This window comes from Ochlerotatus camptorhynchus, unplaced genomic scaffold (genome assembly GCF_037179485.1).
Source record: "Ochlerotatus camptorhynchus isolate MF236.1 unplaced genomic scaffold, CSIRO-AGI_Acam_v1.1 ptg000046l, whole genome shotgun sequence".
NCBI lineage: Eukaryota > Metazoa > Arthropoda > Insecta > Diptera > Culicidae > Ochlerotatus > Ochlerotatus camptorhynchus.
In genome coordinates, this window is record NW_027040537.1 from 2375524 (window position 1) to 2393348 (window position 17825).

At 40.7% G+C, this 17825-nt stretch overlaps 1 protein-coding gene across 3 annotated transcripts in view; it reads right to left on the reverse strand.

Annotated features, from left to right (window-relative positions):
• l(3)05822 (lethal (3) 05822) overlaps nucleotides 1-17825 on the reverse strand; it is a 67920-nt gene that overhangs the window by 2686 nt on the left and 47409 nt on the right. For 2 of the 3 annotated variants that reach the window (XM_065239026.1, XM_065239024.1), the window contains exon 2: nucleotides 1748-3008. In XM_065239026.1, coding sequence (XP_065095098.1) covers nucleotides 1748-3004 — 1257 coding nt within the window. In that variant the 5' untranslated portion in view covers nucleotides 3005-3008. Of the gene's footprint in view, nucleotides 1-1747; nucleotides 3009-13878; nucleotides 14309-17825 lie in introns of those variants that run through there. The other variant, XM_065239023.1, reaches the window with a different exon arrangement.

Consider the following 17825-nt stretch of genomic DNA (forward strand, 5'->3'; position numbering starts at 1 on the left):
CCAAGGTTGGTTACAAGATTACAACTCTGGAGAGCATTTTGTGGGGCTGTTGGGGGCGAGGGGGGCGACACATCTAAATCACAATTCTAGATGCTCAACAAATCTCACACTAGCGAATCAATCTTCGAAAAATCTTCAATTATTTCTCGCATCTACTTTGCATCGCACATCATCTTTTTCCAGGAAATCTTAAGAATCGTCATCAATCTTCTTGCTATCTACTTAGGCTGTGAACCATTTGCTGAGTTAAATTTAACTCGTGGTTAAAAGTGACATTTCGAAAGTTATTTTCTATGTTCGAAAATCCCCGTGCTGTCGATCGACCGGTTTTCGAGCTACGGTCGTCAAAATTTAACTTCTTGTCTGTCAGAAATAACCACGCTCGGATAGCAGGGTTAATCGATAACTTTCCATCTGTCAAATTTTAACCAAAAGTTAAAATAATCCACCAAATGGTTCAGAGCCTTAGTGTGCGTGCAGCTAACCACAGCAAAACACAATTTTTCCTGCATCGTAGATAGAGTCGCCCCCCTCGGTTGGGGGCGTGTGGTTTAGAATATGTCGATGAGTGTGCAAAATGGTTCGCAATTACATCCCCCTTTTCGCACACGCCCGAAGATCGAAGGCGAATGCCACTTCGACTTGTTTCGTCTAATAACGATGACAGTGCTGGGGAAGCAGCAAGGCTACATCAACATGTTTTGTCTAGAAACGATTCTCTGATGACTGTGTTGGGGAAGCAGCATATGCATGTATGTAATTGGTGGATTTGTTGGTTATTTCGACGCGTTTGGACAATGATCGACACTTACCACCTTTTCAATAGTTTCTTGTTAAAATCACCAGTCGAAAGCGTTGCTATCGATGTGTAGAAATATTTATGATCGATTGGTGATAAAATTATTGAAATTGATCCAGGGGCAGCTGGGTTATTAACGTTCAAAATCTTTCATAATTTCGTAACATAGTCCTACGTCAAAAACGAAAATTGAACGGTGTAGTGATCAACTTCACCCCATTTTACAGTACCGTACACGTTATTCGCTGCTTCCAGAGGCTAAGCCTTTGAGCTAAAAACCTCTTTAACCTTCCTAGTGCATTGCGGTCAGTTTTAGCCAGAAAACACTGTGTACATTTTTCCTAATGCATTAGGAATGTCAATAAAGTAACAAACAAAAATCGGACCGGAAAAAAAACCCGAACAAAACCCAGAGTATGGTGTGCTACACGTGTAGGCTGAGAAGCTATGAGTAAACAAATTTTTCTCCCGCATTCGCCGAGACAAAATGGACCATAGCCCAGAAAATTCACCTCTAGCTTTAGTTTTCTTTTTTTCTAGAACACCACCACCTGGACCTTGAAAAACCAAAACAAAGATCTGGCAATGAGCCAAGACCGACCGGCAACAACGAAAACCATTGCACGTAGTACACAAACGAAAAGATCACCGACCAAGCAAACATCGCGAAAATTCTCACACCCCCACGAATGTGCAAACCAAAAAGAACCCATTTTTTTTTCAAATGATTGTGCGTCGGGAAATTGTTTTGCTTCGCGGAAGCACCGCCGCGCGAACCGTTATTTATCCGATTCAAACATCTCTTTTCAGCACATTTCAAAGGTCATGCTCGGCCGGGCGAAGCAACAACTGACCGGCGGCGTGCTCGTCGTAAATAAGTCTATAAATCTACAGTCGCCTTGTACCTTGTTTCATTGTAGTTGTGTCAAGCAAAATGAGATCACTCACCCTAAAACTGAGATCCTCATCGGTTTCTCCCCTGAAATCGTACATAGCGATTCCGTATGGTTCGGTCGTTTCAAGGTCCTCAGATTCATCCGCCACGCAGGGCGGTGGCGGTGGTGGCGGAATGTTTGGCATCGGTGGCGACGGCAGGGAATCGAGCGATTCCTCTCCATCGTCGAAGCCGTCCACCATTGGCGGCAACCGTGCAGCAACAGGAACTATCGTCGTAGGCAATGGGGCTGGAGATTTCATTGTCGCCCAGAGTCCCGGCATCGCCGATTTCGGCTTGAGATTGTGCACGGGGGTGGACTTTTGACTATTGCTACCATTGCAACCACCGGGTTTGATGATGGTTGGCTTCGCGACGGTTTGTACTTTAGGGGCAACGGATTTTCCATTGCAGAGGGGATCGACGAATTCTGAAGCGTACAGTTTGCTGTTCACCGCGGGGGCTCGTATCGTGGCGGAGCTCAGCGGTGCGTAGATGTTGCTTGTGGAGGTGCTCGTTGTCGATTTCGCTCCTGGTGGAGGCATTCCGAAAGTGTCGGAAAGATCCCAGAGGTCTTTCAGGGTCGACGAGGATGGCGTGGCTGCCGTCGACGATGCCGGCGTGGTGGCCTTTGAACGTTGGTGTTCGTGCTGACTGACAAAGTCATCCTCGAAACCGCTCTCCGCCTGGGACATGTTTCCATTGTTCGGGGAAGAATAATTCGAATCGGAACTAAAACTATCCACACTGATGCAATCGCTGCAGGATTTTTGTGTGAACGTTGGCGAACTCGGTGGCGAATCGAAGCTTATTAGAAATTCTGCCCCATTTCCATGGGATTGAGCATTGCTGTTCGGAGTGGACCCGATGGAGCTGTAGTGTCCGGTAGTGTGTTGGTGCAGGGGCGGAGGTTGTTTCGGAGGTGGCGGCAACTTCATAGGAACTTGTCCTTTCTGTGCGACCCCTTTCGATGCGTGGTTCCTCTTCTGACCGAACAGATTCGATAGGATGTTGATGGACTGTGGCTGGCCGGGTTTCTTCAGTGCCGGGACGACTTTCGGTGGGGGAGGCCTTGGTGGAGGCGCTTTCTTAGGCTTCATGTTGAGCTGATTTCCAGTCAGTGGCGGGGCAGGTCTACTGCCGACCGCACCAATACTGGTTGGTGGTGCACTGAATGGCGTATCATCCCAGTTGGTGGCCGGGCTGTAGCGTGTGGTTTTGTTCGAGGCTGCCTGTGGTGGCGGTGGGGCTGGCCTTGACGGGATCGTCATATTTCTAAAATAAAGAAACAAAAAAGGAACTTCATTAGGTTCACTTCAATCGATCGACATTCGCATGGTTCATTGAATCAAGGCAAGTTCAAGGAATAATTTAATTAAAATCGACACTGACGACAGCGGCTGCTGGCAAGAGAGATCGCGACAAACAATGGGAGCCGCAGGGGAAGAGAAAACCGTTGCTACACAAACACACACTAAATACTGCGAGGCTGAGTCATTGCCGTGGCCGTTGCCATCGCCCGTGCTTACTGGCTGGCTGGTGTCTTAATTTTTTACGCACTCGCAGACAGCGCTGTTGCAGTGTGTTTGTCGTAGGTTTGAATTTTGATGATGACGGTTCGTCACGGTAGCCCCATATTGCCAGGTATCGTATAGTGCACATTCGGCAGTCTACCTCTTGGTATATCATTGGGCGAAAATAGAAAAGCAAAACAAGAAAATCGAGAGCTCGTTGTTGTTTTTTTATTTCGCACAAAAGAGTTTATGTGGGCCGTCCGTCCATTCGTCAGTCGTTTCGCATTACTGCTATTGTAGAACCGACACTACCAGCTTTACATAATTTGTGATTTCGAAAAATACAACTTGTTTTCATAATAACGAGCAAGTGCTTTGTTCAATTAATTGTGCACATTAAAGAGGTGTTTATAGGTTTCCGATGGTAAATGTCTCAACTGTAGTAGCAGAGTCATGCAGCCCAAAAAAAGTGTAGTGGAAGGAAACAAAAATGCTACAGTTTTCGGTAGTTTGATGAGCTGGCTTTCCATCCTACTGGTGGATGTAAAATTTACTGATCCTATGATCCTGGTCAATCCAATAGTATCAATATAGGGTTTAGATCTAATGTTGGGCTTACTATGCACAACCCACACTTTACCGAGCATTGGCTAATCTTTCAGAAAAAGAGTTCTCGCATGTTGTTCAATTGGTAACGTTTTGCTTTTGGTTATACGACAAAATTAAAAAAAAAGCGCTACTAGCAAATCCCCTTTTCTACGTTTATCCGTAGTACGAAGAAAATCCAATGGCGTTTCAATGCGTTAGGACGGAGTTGAAACTCATAGAACGAATTTAGAATCAAGAAGCAGTATTAGATTTTAAACAATATCTCAACAATTTGTGACTCTTTATCAAATCCAACGGTACGTATGGAAAGGTGAATAAATGTTGAAGTCATCTTTGACAGAAATATTCCATTTTTTTGTTTAAACTCGTTCAGAAAAGAGAGGTAAAGCGACGGAAATTAGATCAAACCCCCTATACTGGAAAATACAGGGGATTGGGAGGGACCACCAGGGCAACCAATTGAAGCGATTTGGATGGGGAGAGTTAAATTGTCAAGTTCGTGTTGTTAACACCTCGTGCAAAAAGGGCGGGCTCTTCTCCACACTCATTGGGGTATCCTGTAGGACGGCTCGTTTTTTGATCAATTGTATGATCATGTGGTTGGAAGGAGATTCTCTATCATTTCTCCACGGGTATAGGTGAATTTACCTATCGATCCACCAAAACCGTTTTTGGCCCTTCATACAGTGACATGTTGAGAACAGTTAGAGATTTTTAAGCTCGATGCCCCGTAACGTGGGTAGATCACCTTTTCGTGGTACGTTACGGGATATAAGATCTACCACCGATTCCTAGTCCCGACTACTTCAAACTAGGGGAACAGGATTTTTCAGTAATCAAAGGAACACATCTTAGTCCTTGTTACTTTTTATGCCTTGTTGATAGTGATAAGTCCTCGGGCTGCCTTGACCGAGGATGATCTTGACACAAGGAAAAAATGAGTTAGTCTTCATCTATGTGATTCCTAATCTTCTATTCGTTGTTCCTTAGTTTGAAGTGGTTAAGATTAGGGTTCTGATGCATGGTCATTATCGGTGTCATTGCTTATTTTTGTTGCTAAGAAATCCAATTTTGATTGACAAAGGAGCGCACCTTTGGAGGGTGTTCCAACACTCCGAAGGGTATAAATAGCGTGACCTTTCAATAAGAATCGATTCCTTGCCATGAAGACAAGAATGACAACTGTATCAAAACCGAATACTTCATCATTTCTCAATAGTGATGGAGTAATACGACATGCACTAAACTAAGGAAACAGGATATACTACAATAGATCAAATTACTGGTCGCAGTAGTGTTATGTCCCGAACAGAGGAAAAAAAAAGCTCGATCAAACAGTGGGGAGCGCCCACTTCTATCGGAATTAGTTTCCGTGCTACAATGAGTGGTAGACAATTATCAATCATCAAGCACAATCCACACTTTAAAGTGGATTTTAACACAAACTGGAATGTTTCTACTATAGATAACTTCCAAATGTAGTTACCTTGCCATACGCATCATAAAATTTGATAAAGAGCCTAAATTTTTGAGATATTGATAACTCGGCCTACGGATTCTAATTTCGCCTTAACGCATTGAAACACCATTGGATTCCCTTTGGTTTACGGATGAAGATAAAAATGGAATGAAAAAATGCATTCGATAGGAGCGCATCTGTTGTAAGAAAAAATGGGTGTTAACATTCATACTATGAGTTCTTATAGACTTTGTATGGTATCTTTTGAACTAAAGTACCGTGCCAAGCGTATGATTCCAACCACTACTCGCTAGATGCGCATCTCAATAGAATAAACCTCGTGGACAGCAACATCTGTAGGTGTGAAAACGGTTACGATGACATCGATCACGCAGTTTGGCAATGTACGGGATAATGACGCCGCCAGAGAGCGACTTTTAAATACCCTCGAGGCCCAAGGAAGACAACCCTATATCCCTATCAGAGACGTGTTGGGTACCCGCGATCTCTGCTATATGCAGTCGATTTATGTGTTTCTGCAAATGTCTAGTATAAGAATTTAATTCGTTTGTCTTGTGTATCTCTTTATTAGTTTTTGTTTGTCTTGTCCCCCGTCTCGATGAGTCTCATCGTCGCCAACTGGTCACCACACTACCGTTCATACTGGCGACATCGCTCTGATGAGACAACGAAACCCTACCCCCATGCTCCTCCCCTTTTTCAATCCATTGACAATGTACCCCTCTAACCTCGGGTAAGCCGCGAGTATTCGGCCCAACTCCTACTAGACATAGAATTAAGAGAATTGTGTTACAAACAAAGAACAATGAATTATCGGCTCCGTAAAGCTAACGCGATTGAGCCTTACAAATATACGAACTAGATAATAAAAAGCGTATGATTGACTCATTAACGCCGAAATCATCGATATATGTGATGTTTTCTACTCGATAGGCCCAAAATGACCGATTTTTGATGCTATCATCTGCTCTTGTCTTTCTGCTTCTAACACGATTTTCCGTCCCTTTCCACCATGCATACGTCAGGCGGGCCGTATTTAAATAAGGCCCGTGATGTTGCCTACTGTCAAACGTATAGGATTGATATGGGGTTGCCAGTCTCCCGAGGGGGGCGACACATCTAAATCTCAATTCTAGATGCTCAACAAATCTCACACTAGCGAATCGATCTTCGAAAAATCTTCTTTCATTTCTCGCATCTACTTGCATCGCGCATCATCTTTTTGCAGGAAATCTTCAGAATCGTCATCAATCTTCTTTCTATCTACTCAGCGTGTAAGTAGATAGAATAAGTAGGTCAACGCAGATCAAAGACGACACAAATTTATGGTTAAAATCTGGTGCAAATCTGTGCCAGTGACTCTATTCCGGATACAATTAAAGCTCTCATTAGGTCGTAAGTTTTCTTAACTTCCATGACTACATGGAACATGACTACCAATTTGCTTTCATTGTGTTCAAGATTTCTATAAATTCAAAACACGAACTGCCACAAATTGATAGACTCATTTTAACATCATTCCGGTAAGTGGTTCCTAAATCCGTTGGATGGTAATCCCCTTAGGGCCCTCCCTCAATGTTATTAATTCAAGAATGTTTTGTAACGAGGGTGTTCTTTATAATATATCGTACTTATCACTGCGACAACTTATTGATTTTTTTCGTGGAACGCTCGAAAATAATAGAGAACAATCATAAGACCCCATGTTTACCATCGGTTCCGGATGTTCCGGATAATGGATCCATATGGTCAATATTATTATCTATCATAACCATATCAAGCGACATATCAAATCACATCTACTCGACGAAATATCCCAAGCAACAATTTCGGTTTTATAAGGATTCTGTAGACCATTATTTAGACTTGTAGCATGCTTTAAAACCTCCATAAAACCTGCAATGTTACTTGGGATGGCCAATGGCACTCAAAATGACAACCATAGAGCCATATGGCTACCGGAGAACCAGTTCTGGACATTCTGGATTATGATTCCACATGGTCAAATTTATTATTTATCATAACCATATCAAGCGACATGTCCGGAGACGAACCAGCGTTCGGCTGGAAGTCCCCTTAATAAAGATAACTAACCAACTAACTATATCAAGCGACATATCAAATCACATCTACTCGGCGAAATAAATATGACACTCAAAACAACAACCATGGAACCATATGGTCACCGTAGAACCGATTCCAGATATTCCAGATCATGGTTCCACATGGTCAAATTTGATATTCCTCATAACCATATCAAGCGACATATCAAATCACATCTACTCGACGAAATATGATAAATGGCATTTAAAACGACATCCATAGAGCCATATGGCCATCGTAAAACCGGTTCCGAATGTTCCGGATTAAGGTTCCACATGGTGAAATTTGACATCTCTCATACCATATCTAGCCACATAATCAATAGCACGATAAAAGTAAACCTATTACTTGGGACAGAGATTATTATTTAACTTTCGATCCTTAGGAATGCAGTATGTACTTCTGGGATCAAAATATGTAGTTTTCAAGAGAATTTATAAGAACATTGTGTTCGATCACACCATCGGCGTCGGGCTCTGCCACATTTGAAAATTTATAGTGACAGCAACAAAGCCCCCCGATGCGATGGTAGCGATCTGTTCTGCAGTAGTATAGTTTTATCCGTCATTCCATCTGTAGATGTTTTTGTATGTTTTCAATATTTTGTTTACGTTTTGAAAAGTAGAATATATGATATATGATCGATATTGAATTGCTTTGTGCCGCAGTATCTAAGAGAAGACAATATATCAATGTAATAAGTTAAGTGTTCGTACTACCTCCGAGCAGGCAGGATGCCTCTCGGAGGCAATAAACAGAATTAAAGTGGTGAAATTACGATTATACAAATACACAACGTAGGGAAAGATATCCTGGTCAAAACACATGGTTTGGAAATTCCTAGGATAATCCTTGAGAGATTTTGAAAAGAATGTCAATTGAATGTTTCAGTGTTGGAAAAGTTCGCGATATTTCACGAAGTTCTCCAAGGGAAAAGTTCGCGAGTCATAGTGATTTTTTGCGAACTTTTCCGTCACTGGAATGTTTAGAAGAAATCCAAATGAATTCTGAGGAGAATTTAAAATGAATGTTTGGAGCTAAGCTGAATTTCGTGGACATTTCCTAAAAAAAATTCTGGCGAGAATTCCATGATGATTCTGTTTAGATTTCCAAGATGAACTCCAAGGGAATTCTAAGGGATTTGCCAAGCGATCCCAAAGGGTTACTTTCCAAAAGAATTATGGAGACAAACTTGAGCGCATTATTACGAGAATAATTGAGAATATGTAGAGGAAAAGGGGCAGTTTCGCTATAGAGGTGATGTGGCCATCCCCTGAAAGTCAACTTATGAAATAATGTATTTCGTAAAAAACTTTTGCAGGTTTACACACTAAGATTATTTTACCGAAACCTGTGAAATTTTACCGAAATCTCAACAGCTGAACGTTCGGTAAACAGTTCGGTGATTTTTCACAGATATTCGTTGAAAAATTACAGGAAAACTTTGAAAAATCACCGAACTGTTTACCGAACGTTCAGCTGTTGAGATTTCGGTAAAATTTCACAGATTACGGTAAAATAATCTTAGTGTGTAATATTTGAAGCCAACTGGAATTATTTACTTCATTTTAGTCTAAAAAATGGCAGTGTTACCATTTTCAGCTGGTATGCCATGCTTGCAAAATTTCATGCAATTTTCCATGCAAGTTTTTGACCGTTTTGCACTACAAGAATATTCTTGAAGTTGCATCATCGTCATCCATCATGGACGTATTCTTTTCGCGTTTCTTCTCCCGTATTATGAAACTAACAGAGGGAATAACACTTCACAATACTATTCCTCACCTGTACACTCGTGGTAATCTCCAAATAATAGCACTAAAACGATCTTTTCCACTACAACCCGCGATTATTTTTTGCGTATTTCACCGTGAAAAATCGATTTAAAATGCGAGCCACAGAAGACACTTGTGTATACAGAGAACAGTGTTGCGAGTTTGACTTAGTTTCATGCTCGAATATATCTTAAAAAGTGAAGAATTTTAAAGTATTTGTTCTACGAACTTTCTACCCATATGATATAAAAATGTGTAGTCTAAGTGTTCTAGAAATTTAGTTCAAACATAGTTTTAAAGGGCGAACACGAAATTATTGCGACACATTCAACAGGGCATAACTTTTTTACCATTGGCTAAAAATCAACCAAATTTTGCACACTTTCTCATTGATGTGTATTGTGTACATGCTGTCAAACTCGAAGTCGTGTTTTTCGATTCAACGAAAATGGAGGTGAACCAACGCGAGTGGAGAGAACAAATTCTTTCCAAACACCTGGAATTTCCTGACCTGCAGTCGGGAAAAATGTTGAACATTCACCATTCAACCGTCTCCAGAGTGTTGAAGCGGTTCCAGGAGCGGTTGACGTTGGACCACGGCAAAGGAGCTGGAAGAAAACCGGGACCGGAGAACAAAAAGACGGAGGGAAAGGTGAAGCGGATGATTAAAGCAAATCCCAACGTCTCAAGCCGTGATTTGGCTAAAAAGATCGGCATGTCGCAGAGCTACGTCCAAAATGCAAAGAAGAGAGCTGGACTACATACATACAAGGTACAGAAGTTCCCAAACCGCGATGAGCGGCAACAATCGACGGCTAAAACTCGGGCACGGAAGCTCTACGAGAAGATGCTGACAAAATATGGCTGCTGTGTGATGGACGACGAAACGTATATAAAAGCCGATTTTAAGCAAACTCCGGGGTTGGAGTTTTTCACCGGCAAGAGCAAGTTCGATGTGGACGACAAATTTAAGAAGAAGAAAATGTCGAAGTTCGACTTCAAATATCTCATTTGGCAGGCCATCTGCTCTTGCGGACTGAGGAGTGAGCCTTTCGTGACAAAGGGCACAGCAAATAGCGAGATCTACAAATCTGAGTGCCTCGAGAAGCGCCTTTTGCCGTTCTTGCAGCAGCACGACGAAGCTCCGCTATTTTGGCCGTGGTATGAGGCCAATTCTGTCCATTTTGTTCCAAAGGACATGAATCAACCAAACTGTCCGGAGCTGCGCCCGGTGGAGCAGTACTGGGCAATAATGAAGCGGGAACTTCGGAAGAGCAAGAAGACAGGCAAAGACGAGAAGGACATGTTAAGAAAATGGAAAAAAAAACTGAGAAACTGGTACCGGATGACACTGTAAAGACTTTGATGGAGGGCATCAAGCGAAAATGCGTTCAATTTTACACTCAAGGCTCCATCGATTATCTTTTCTTTTGATTTTTAAAGTAAATATATGTATAAAACTACCCTAAAATTTTGGTTTGATTCTAAACATTATAAGAAAATTGGCATGACATTTTCGGTGTCGCAATAATTTCGTGTTCGCCCTTTAGTGTAGATTTCATAGATTGAGAGATACAAATCAGAAACGAGGCCGTTATAGCTAAAATTCACAAGACAACAGAGCCAATAGAAGTTTAAATTAGATTGACAGAACATAGTTGCATTGCTTTTCAATGACGACCAATGACTTTTTCATTGATAGCTGATTTTTTTAGAAATATGAATCCTCAGTAGACGTGTTTTTATCAAAGGCAAGTGTCACTCGAGCCATCCAAAATGGAAGATGTGGAAAGGGCTACCATCCCTCGAGTTTGTGTGGTAAAACCGTATTTTGAAAGAAATTGTCTACCATCCGCAAGGCTGCTGGTATTTTTCACTACCATCGTAAAGAACAAAAATCTGTACCCCAGAGTTGCGCTATAGTTGCTCATTGGTTGGTTGAAGTTGGTCATTTCTCCTTCTGGAACTGCTCTGTAGAAGGTCGTTTGCTTTGGCAAAGTTGTTCAGTTGGATAAGACCTACTCAATTTGCAGACAAGTTCAGAGCGGCTCTATTGTGTTCTAAACAATAAATTTCAACTTTCAATTGTCAACGCTCGCTAATTGAAAGACTGGTAATTGAATTACCGCAAACTGAAATAAGTTGCTGCTGAACAAAATTCAGTCAAAATGTACTGAAAAAAATTAGTCAAAATGTAAAATACGTTACCGAATGCCGTTCACTACACGCTAACTTGAAACTGTGCCCCATTAATGGAAAATTTTCACTTAGATTTGACACTTCGAAAATAAATTAGGATGTTCGAAAATCCTTCAGTTGTTGATCGGCCGATTTTCGAAAAAAGCGTGTGTAGTGATGTCCGGTTTTACCAACTAATCGATTACATTTTTTAATGATAGTAATCGACATCGATTAATCGACATGAAATAAAAAAAAAAACGTCTCTAAAAAAGTGGTTTAACCAGATGTTGATTATTCATCATTGGATCATGCGTAAATTATTGTTTCGAGATAGGGGAAATGGCTCTAATGTTGGCCTATGGATCTAAGATTCGGCCCATCGCTAAAAATCAGCTATTTATCAATTTTATCTAGATGAACGCGTCATTGGGTCACTATTGAAAATTTAAACGATTGTATGGGCCCAAATTAAGGCCGACATTACAATTCAATAAAATACACTTTTACTTTTTAATTCTTATTAACGTTTTTATTGGATCAATAGTGAGAGAAAATACAACTTGCATCTTTATAACTAATTGATTTTGACTTTGACTGCAATCTCATTGCCTGAAGAAAAAACTAGTCGAAGCAAACAACTTCTTCAATAGTATATCCAGAAATAGTATCATGTTGAGATGAGTGCAGACAAACCGTTTCTCAACTTTGTTATTGTCTGACCTGCTTTAGAGAATAGACGTTCTGAACTTCAAGTTGGGATGGAACATAGTTTAATCGATGTTCTGTTGGCTTGGTGGCAAGTTCTATATCCATAGTTAAAGATGCGAAGCGTCAATTGACTTAAAGTGGTAATTTTTATACGATAGATGACGATGACAGGAGCACGTACAGACAGAGGCAACAATAGCTGCAATTTCCAAACTTACGACTAGATGCCTCGCTTCAGATAACGACTTGAGTGCGGTACAATCGATAGAACTGTTTCCACACATCGTAGGTACATGAGCAAATCGGCGATCACCTATTTTTGCCAGTGGTGGCGTGGGGGACATCCCTCACCATCCCTCTCCAACTGGGGAGTTTGGTAAAGAGAGATGATCAACCCGATTCGTACCTTCCTCAAAGTTGTCCTTGCTCTCTTTTTACTCACTATAACCAGCATTTTACGAGCGCTGATGGCCGCCAAAATCTGGCTGAGATTCTGGTAGGGAACATTCGATTTGATGTTTGGGTTATGTCGTTTGACGTATTCTTCTTCTTCTTCTTTGAATTTCAAGCTTATTGCATATCGCATATAAGCTAATTGCGTACTCTCAACTTAGTGTTCTAGATGCACTTCCACAGTTATTAATTGAGAGCTTTCAATGCCTGTACCATTTTTGCATTGGTATAATTGTGTGGCAAGTCCAATCATACTACTATGTCCAGGGAAGTCGAGAAATTTTCCAACCCGATTCCTAGACCGGACCGGGAATTGAACCCAGCCAGCTCCAGCATGGTCTTGCTTTTTAGCTGCGCCTTTACCGACTGAGCTAAGGGAGGCCCCGTCAAACGACACAAGCCAAACTGCAATGTTCCCTACCAGAAACTCAACCAGATTGTGGCGGCCATGAGCGCTCGTAAAAAACAGACTTATTATTTGACGCTTAGTATCTTCAAATATGTAAATCGTTAACTTCACGTATGTAGTAATACAAAAAAAATAGTTAAAGTCTATATACACTAAAATAAATTCAACTCCTACTTTCAATGAAAATATAAATATTCGTGCATTAATCGAAGCCAATTAATCGATTAGCAGATAGTCGAGGCATTGAATAATCGATTAAAAACTAATCGATTATTTTAACAGATAATCGATTAGCTCGATTAATCGAGTAGTAACCGGACATCACTAAGCATGTATCAAATTTGATTCCTTGTCTGTCAGAAATAAGTTTGCTGGAATAGCAGGTTTAATTGAAATTTTTCCATGTGTCAAATTTAAGTAAAATTTCACCAAATGGAACACAGCCAGAGTGTTGTTTGGAAATGAATTTTGAACTTTAATTTAATCTTCTCCATTGTTTAATAATATGCAGGCAAATCAAGCACAAATGCCGTCTTCGAAAATGTTTTCCATGTGTTTGATCATGCACATAACAAAACTCACTTTTTCAAGCAAATTAAACCCCTATTTCTTCTTCTGTTCTTTGAACTTCACCGAAAAATATGCACGCCCGATTTCTGTTGAATGCGGTTCCGATCTCTGCTTAGTTTGCTCACTACTCTTCGACTGACTGCAAAACAAAACTGCACAAATTGATGGAGCAACACTGCTTTATCCCGTGGTTCACACTCTCTATGAAAAGAACATGCTTTATCAAAGAACATTGTTTTTTGATAACGCAGCTTCCCCGTCGGCGTCAGTCAGAGAACGCCTCCCGTATTCCTGGTAAGCTATTTGACGACGACGACGACGAAAACGATAACACAATACGTACATTTTGAATCGCTTCTTCGGTCGTTCCTGGTGCGGGTAGAGTCCATACGATATGGCCGATAAAATATCACACATTTCGTCAGAAAGCCCTGCTTGCAAGCCTTGTTTTGGTTTAGTTGACTCTGTCGCCTTCCTACAACAGCGAGAGCGGAAGTTTTAAACCGCTCGCTGTATCAAACTAGCTAGTAAACTGCACTTCTTTTTACACTTTCTGATTCCAATCGGCGGCCAGTGGTACAAACGAAAGATACACCGACACCGTCCGATATGCTAATTTGATAGTTTTTAATTAGAAACCGCGCAGTAGATACGGAACGATTTCGCGGTAAACACTTTTTTTTTCTGGCGCGCGAGAAAACGATCTTTTGATCTTGATACTTTTCCTGCTCTATTGACAGTGATATTTTCCCGTGAAATTTCGACCGTTTTATATAGATTTTCCCGAGATGATGGCGGCTTGATATGTAGTAACCCGATGACGACGATGTCACTCTTATATAAATATACAGAAAAGTTGTTCTTCTGCGCCGATATAAACTCTCCGTACGATACAACTACAACAAACCACAGTTGTCCACAGCCGTGAGTTGTTTACCTACAAATTGAGAAATCAACATGTATCAAAGGTTTAAGCTTCCCATAGCACGGTAGGGGATACTGTATCTATAGGGAAGAAGTGTGGCGCACGCGCGATTCGATTTTGTCGATTGAGAAAAATGGGCTTTGGGAAGAAAGTGCGCATCACAAGCCGTCGTCACGACTTACAGCGTAATAGATAAATTATGTTAGATAGGGTCAATGCGTTATATGATATGATGGTGACCTAGATGAATTTCAGCATTTATCAAGGCCAATTCTTTTGAGTGTGGCGTAAATTAAAAACCCGTCCTCCAACGATAAAAAGTTAGTTAACGACGAGACACTGGTATATCTTAGCAAAAAATGGCGTTTGGTTGATGTGTTTCGGAAAATGTTATGCTTCAGCAAGTAACAGTCATTTCTTCCGAGATCTCACACATTTTCGTATGTCCTATCTGTCTTCGCAGTCTTTAAAATTCATAGAAAATTGTCTACGTAATCTAAGGACATCCCCTCTAGGCCAATCTTTTATAATCATGTACAATTTACTGCTAGGGTACCGGGATTTAATTTGGGCCTATTAGTCCACAATTCGGCCTATCACAAATAGCATATATTTCCGGTAGTATGGCGAACCGAAATCCGTACACCTAAGAAACGAATCAAAATCCGTACATTTCATACAAAACGCATACTTTTTGTATAAGGTCCCCCACGGTATATGACAATAGTAATGAAACGAAAAATTATATTATATTTAAAAAAAACTAGTCTAAACAGTGTATTGTTAACATTGTATTAGTTTTGCGTGTCCAATAATTAAAGAATAGAATTGAAGTATTGTTTTTGTGATTGTAAAGTAAAAAGTTTCGTTATGCTTATTGTAAGTTGCCATAAATCTGATTCAAAGGTTCAAATCCATCAAATCGGGCTTCATATGATGGAAGAGGATGTCTTGTCTAGCCTTATTTTCGAAGTGCAATACAAATTACTTTTGTACTGATTCTATTCGTTCTCCGTGCCTGACTGAAACAGATGACCAAACTACACTACAATATTCCAGTATTGACCTTACATAAGCAATGTATAATGTTTTTTATTGTGTACGGGTCCTGAAAACTGTGACTGAAACGTTTTATAAATCCAAGCATGTTATTTGCTCTGTTGATGATTGTATTTTAATGGTCAATGAATGTTAGTTTTGAATCCAAGATAACGCCTAAATCCTTAATTCTTTCGCAATTTTCTACTGGCTGATTTCCTAGAGGGATTGTTATGTGTGGTTTGTTTCGTTTCCTACTAATAGCTATTGAATTATATTTTTGTACCTGCAGTTGTTAAAGGCTTTTGTAACACCAAACAAAGAAAATGTGTATTTTCTTCTGGAATATCTCGATGTCTTCTTCTAATAATAATTTTATTAATTCAATAAGGAAGTATATTTTCCATTTTTCCTCACTCTGCCACTCTCTCACTCATTCTTCTGACTCGATTTAAGGCAACAAACAATTTACAAAGATGATTTTAGTAGTACCTCCCCTACCCGTGTCTCCTTAAGATCGTTAAGTTAACGATGACTGGAGCACATACAGAGCTAGAGGCAACAACAGCTTACGTCAGAGCACGTGTGAGTGTGAAACAATCAGTAGAACTGTTTCGGCACATCGAAGGTACGTGAGCAAATCGGCGATCATCTCTTTTGCCAGTGGTGGCGAGGGAGATGGTAAAGGAGATGATCAACCCGATTCGTACCTTCCTCAAAATTGACCTTGCTCGCTTTCTACTCTCTATATACAATGTTCACACTGGCGTACTCTAACGGAACTATCAACTCTATACTTTCATATCCTTATCTATCGTATAAAATGACCACTTTAAGTCTGATATCTCACGTTAAAGCTTCTCCAACTATGTAAATCGTTAACTTGACGCATGGAGTAATACAAACACGATTAGTTAAAGAACTTTAGGATGCTTACGGAGTGCGTGCTTCATTATAGCCCAGTATCTTTCGATCGGCCGGAACTCCGGTGTGTTTGGAGGATTGAGATCCTTCGGCACGAAATTGACCCCATTTGTCTTGTACCACTCCAGAACGTCCTTGGAGTAGTGACAATAGACTAGATCCGGCCAAATAATTGTAGGAACGTTGTGTGATTTGAGAAACAAAAGCAGTCGTTTCTTCAGGCACTCATTCATGAAGACTTGGCCATTTACGATTTTAGTTGTTACGAAAGGCTTGCTCTGTTTTTCGCACGAACTAATTGCCGCCAAATCATGAATTTCGTGGGGAACTTCGACACTTGCTGTTTCCTGAGGGGCTCTGAAACATCGAACTTGTCTTTTGCAGTCACATACAGGTTTTCCGGAATTTGTTTGAAGTCCGCTTTTACGTATGTTTCATCGTCCATGATATTTACAACAGTGTGGTTTTGTCAACATTTGTGTGTACAGCTTACGTGCCCGCTGTCCTATTATGTCGTTCATTGCGGTTTCTGTGCTTTCTGAACCTTGAATGAACGTAGTCCTGCTCGTTTCTTGGCTTTCTGCACACATTTTTTTTTTGTCAATTGCAGTTATTTCGCGTTTGATAGCCAATACAACCTGTTACAGCACTGCATTGGACAAACTTCAGAGAATTGTTTCACTTAGCTGTATCAATTTAAAGTGAAAATCGAAAAAGAGAACCGATCATTGCAATTAGGACCTTATGAACGCGCACTGTCGAATTATCTTTTAAGATTTGAAACACCCAAATGTATTCCGAATCTTCTGTTCTCGGGAAGCATACTACAGACAAACGGTGAAATCAAGGGGTAGGTCACTCCGCACACCAATCATCGTTTTTGTCAGTGTGCCGGTCATAGAGCTAGCTGCGATTGTTTTTAAAATACCCATCCCGGCAACCCGGTATTTCTGACACCTTGTTTTGTGTTCATAGGCTAATAAAAGTCCTGTGTTTTAGGGTTTTATAATGCCCTCAAAGGCAGACTAGAAACCTAGCCTTTCGTGATGCGAAAGCAACGGTCTATCAATGGCCGGAAAGAATTAGAACTGGTGGGGAACATTGTTGAAGACCGACTATGGAGGATGATGAATAGACTTCTGTAGTTTGTTTTGCATGAGTTGCAGCATTATTTGAATTAAAGGTACTAATAGGGTCTGATTAACTGCCTCTTTGAGCCCACTCTAGAACCTACATTTCGTATTTAGATCTATAAGTGAACTGCTGGTCTGAGTTCCTCTGGTATATTCAATTAGTGGATGTTCCTGAATATACAGTCAAACAGCACGTAATGTTGTGAACAACTTCAATGACAGTTGTCCAGCAGTGCTCCCAGTTTTATTTACAACAATCCAATGTCTATG